General features: G+C 40.0%; 1 protein-coding gene across 1 annotated transcript in view; it reads left to right on the forward strand.

Moving 5' to 3' along the window:
* The first annotated feature begins 1,244 nt into the window (after nt 1–1,244).
* LOC121870556 (actin, clone 302-like) overlaps nt 1,245–4,167 on the forward strand; it is a 6,985-nt gene continuing 4,062 nt past the window's right edge. Inside the window, exon 1 of the mRNA XM_042372387.1 lies at nt 1,245–1,280. Coding sequence (XP_042228321.1) covers nt 1,258–1,280 — 23 coding nt within the window. The 5' untranslated portion in view covers nt 1,245–1,257. The remainder of the gene's footprint in view (nt 1,281–4,167) is intronic.

The following is a 4,167-nucleotide window of genomic DNA, read 5'->3' on the forward strand; positions in this document are numbered from 1 at the left end:
GCATATTAAGCAAAAAGAACTTACTTGGATATGGCATAATTTAATTTTTTTATAAACATGAGAGTACGCTCAGACAGAGCAACTCGGTTGTTGCACCCAAAAAAGACAACATTGAGCGTGGATCGGGCCGCCATACAATTTCACCGACAAATTAATACGAACGGTCCCAGCTTCGATCCCCGGACAGGGTGAAACTATGGGCAATTTTTTTGTTTTTTTTTAAGCCATTTGCCTGTCTACCCAGCAGTAATTGAGAACCTGGATATAAATCGATTTGCTGAGCGTGTTCCGGGGTAGTGGCTGGCGAGTTATCCGGTCAATTCAATTTCAATTGTTTATTCCTTGATAGAGGAAGTGGGATCCTAGTGCTGTCACTAGGTACCCCTGTACAATGACACCAGAAGCATCTGGCAAGTGTGACAAGTATATACAGTATAAATATTATAAAGGGACTTACTAAAGCCTAAGGAAGGAAGGATATTCCTTTAACACATAATCAATGTTATTTACATAATATCTGGCCAGTATGGGGAGGATCATCGTGTCTCCGTCAGGGGATCGTGGACAGAGTTGTCAACTTAGCGACTTTGTAGCTAGATCTAGAGCTTTTTGTTTTTTTCTAGAGACATTTTAGAGCGATTTGCGACTTGTCGCAAATCTAGAGATATCCACAGAAATCTAGCGACTTTCTGGATACTTTTGGACTGTCCATGAAAACTCAGTTTTCCTAATTTCGAGCCATAATATAGAGCAACGGGGTTACAGGGACAATAAATAATAAGAAAAGTTTAATACATTTGAACGGGTCGTGGTACAGAAGGAGGGACACGTCTATTTCCTGATCACTTGATGTCAGCCCGTCCATGCATCTAACACCCTAAAATTGTGGTCAGAAGTAGCAAATTACAGAGATGCGACAGGTGAAAACCCTTACCATGATCTGGCTGAAATTGCACTCGCTGCCTTATCTCTTCCGCATTCAAACGCAGATGTAGAGCGCACATTTAGTAATATGAACTTTGTGAAATCAAAATTGTGCAACAAAATGAAACTATCGACATTAAAGGCAATTCTTACAATAAAGTATGGGTTAAAAAGACAGAACACCTGTTGTGCAAGTTATGAACTTCCTAGTGATATTTTAAGAAAGATAGGGACTGTGGAGGCATACAGTTACAAGAGAACCTGAACCAAGCACTTCACATGCTTCCAGCTCTACAGTTGTTCACACTGCCGACGACTACGAAGAGGACTGGGATGCAATTACTATTGAATAATAGGTAAGTGTGCACATTAAACTTTAAAAAAAATAATATTTTTATTTTTACATAATGCATTTTATTTATACTCCGTCCATTATAGTCGGCATTATGAAAATATTATTTGCATCAAATTACTGAAGGGGGGGAATAATAGCTAGCGACTTTCCATGGAAGATTTAGCGACATTTAGCTACTTTTAGGTACCAGCCTAGCGACATTTGAAAATCCGAGTTGGCAACCCTGGTCGTGGAGTGGTGGTCCAGCAGGCGTCATGGAAGCGTTGTGTGTGGGGACATCTAACTTAGGAGGTAGTGGATAAGGGTGCTGCTGTCGGGTCTTCTGCGTAATGCACAAGAGCGTTGCTCAGGGGATGCGGGGATACCAATCTCCCAAGCAAAGTCATACCCAATGATGATACGGTTATCCGGTTTCAAAAGGAGGCTAGATAGATTCATGGATGATAGAGAGTGGAAGTAACTCTCGACAGGAGCTGCCATGCACTGGCCAACCGGCCTATTGCAGACTCCTTATTTTCTTATGTTCTAACTATTACTTGACACTGGGTCATGCAACTCGTTAACTTAGGGTATGGTTGTTGTGTTGGCGACAGCTTATACACCTTAAACAAATTCACGCCTAGGTGGCCCTTGGGCCGGCCATCTTCGTTACGCGAAGGGCAACCATTATTAGTGCGAGCCTAGGGGCTTGATTATCTACCAAACGAAGCATTTACCCAAGAAATGAAAATCATATCCAAACTCAACGATGAAAATAAAATAAGAAAAGACCTATCAAAGCAAATTATGTGGCGATGGTATGTCTTTAACATTCACAGGAGTTTGAATCCCTCAATTACCAACAATATTAATTACACAAAGTGGTCAGGGTTTTGAAGTAGAGGGAAAGTGGGGGGTAAAAACACGCAAAAAAAAGACGAAACGAAACGTAATAAAACTTCCTAACCTGAAGAATTTGACCTCACCTAGCCAGGGGGGCTTTGCTCCCTTGGACCTCCAGTTGTGTAAAAAGAATACCTTAATTAACAGATGCTACAGAATAAAGTTGTGTTACTTGTAGGAGGAAATGGTGGAGTAGTCTTGTGATCGTTGTATTCGGTTTGGGACATGTACAGAGCGAAATATTTTAGGTAATGTTCCTTCTTATTGCTGGCACGAAGCACCAAATTCCTTATATCCTCCCACAATCATTCTATATTTTGCTTATAAATACCTGTAGCACTTCACAGAGGTTGGCAGAATACCATGAGCCTTAAAAATGTCAAAGGCAGCGTCTTCGTTTTCAAATACATGATGAATGATTTGCCAAGCTGAGAAAGAACACCTGTGCAGAGAAGCCATCTTGCGACAAGCCATTAGCCAACTAAAATTAAAAAACTAAGATGACAGAGACGTGACCGATCGCCCAAGCGGCTAACAAGCCGATCAGTGGCGAAGAGAATAAAAGTAAAAAGTGATACACAGGAGAATCACTTGGCATCGAGAGTAACGCTGATTGGCGGGACAGTCACTCGACACCGAGACTCACGTTGATTGGTTGAGCAGAAGTAAACAGTTTCCCGCCAAAATATACAGTAAGTTCCTGTGTGAAATCGGAAGTTCAAAATACTCGACAAATATAAATTTACGACGGAAACGTAATGGAATATTTGGTAATGTAAGAGAACACCGCTACCACCAGGAGTTGTTCGATTTTCTTATTTTTTTCTACAGTCGACATTTACTAGAACCTAATAGAACCAACCAAGGTCTATTGGCTGTCCTCAGGCTTTGGCACGAGAATAGTTTTTTGTGTGTTTTTGGTGTTTTAATCAAATCTGACCTCCATAATAATATTTTAATGTTTAACAGAAACTGCTACTTTGCACAAAAAGGAGGTCAGATTTGAGTAAAACACCAAAAACACACAGAAACCTATTCTCGTACCAAAGGAACCAACCTACAAGAAGGAGAAAGGCGGAGACAAGTGACTTATGTGAAGAATATAACCTCAGCGATACATAGCGGGAACCTGCGGACAACAAATGGGCGAATATTAACCCCAACCAATGATTCCTACCTAACCAACCAAAGAAACCTACCTAACCAACCAAAGAAACCTACCTAACCTTAACTAACTTCCTACTAGTCGGGAGTGACCCATCCCCCCCTCTATATTAAACAGAAAGTAATTATTTGGACATATGGTACTTATGAAAGCAACTTTGTTTTTTGTGTACGTGATAATGCGCTAGGACTAACTTGGTCTGTGTAAATTTGTAACTTGTAAGCAAACAAACGGAAGAGTATTTACGGCAAATAATTAATTTCTTCGAGTACAAAAAACGTAGACATTTTAGTGTCATATGATCAGTTTTTGCATATCAAAAACCTTATAATAATTAAAATAAAAAGTTGTCGCCTCTTTTAAAATACTTACTATAATAAGAACATGTGGAAAAACGAAATCGAACAACTTTGGTGGTAGCGATTTCCTCATAAACTGCCGAATCTTTTTTTTGCTATATTGTATCCCTATATGCTGTAAATACTCTATAAATAAGAAGTTCCGTGATCGACATTTTTCTAATGTTAACAAGTCATGCAACTCACCATACAACTGAGTAATCAGTAACGCAAAAACACTGGCCAGAGGGGCGACAGCCGTGTACTAACCTGTTGATCATTGATGCCACATGCAACTAAAGTGACAAGTGACAAAGTCCATTTAAAATAATAAAATTTTCAGGCTGATACATAATAGCAGGAGGGAATACCCGGTACTTTGAAAACTGAACCCATTATTAATAAGATGTGTTGCTGAGGCCCGAGTGTCACTTACTATATAGCTAGCAGCTGTAGCCTGTATGCCTCTGGTCCACATGTTGACGCCAACTTACTGGTCATAG

Source organism: Homarus americanus, unplaced genomic scaffold (assembly GCF_018991925.1).
Source record: "Homarus americanus isolate GMGI-L3 unplaced genomic scaffold, GMGI_Hamer_2.0 scaffold56333, whole genome shotgun sequence".
Classification (NCBI taxonomy): domain Eukaryota; kingdom Metazoa; phylum Arthropoda; class Malacostraca; order Decapoda; family Nephropidae; genus Homarus; species Homarus americanus.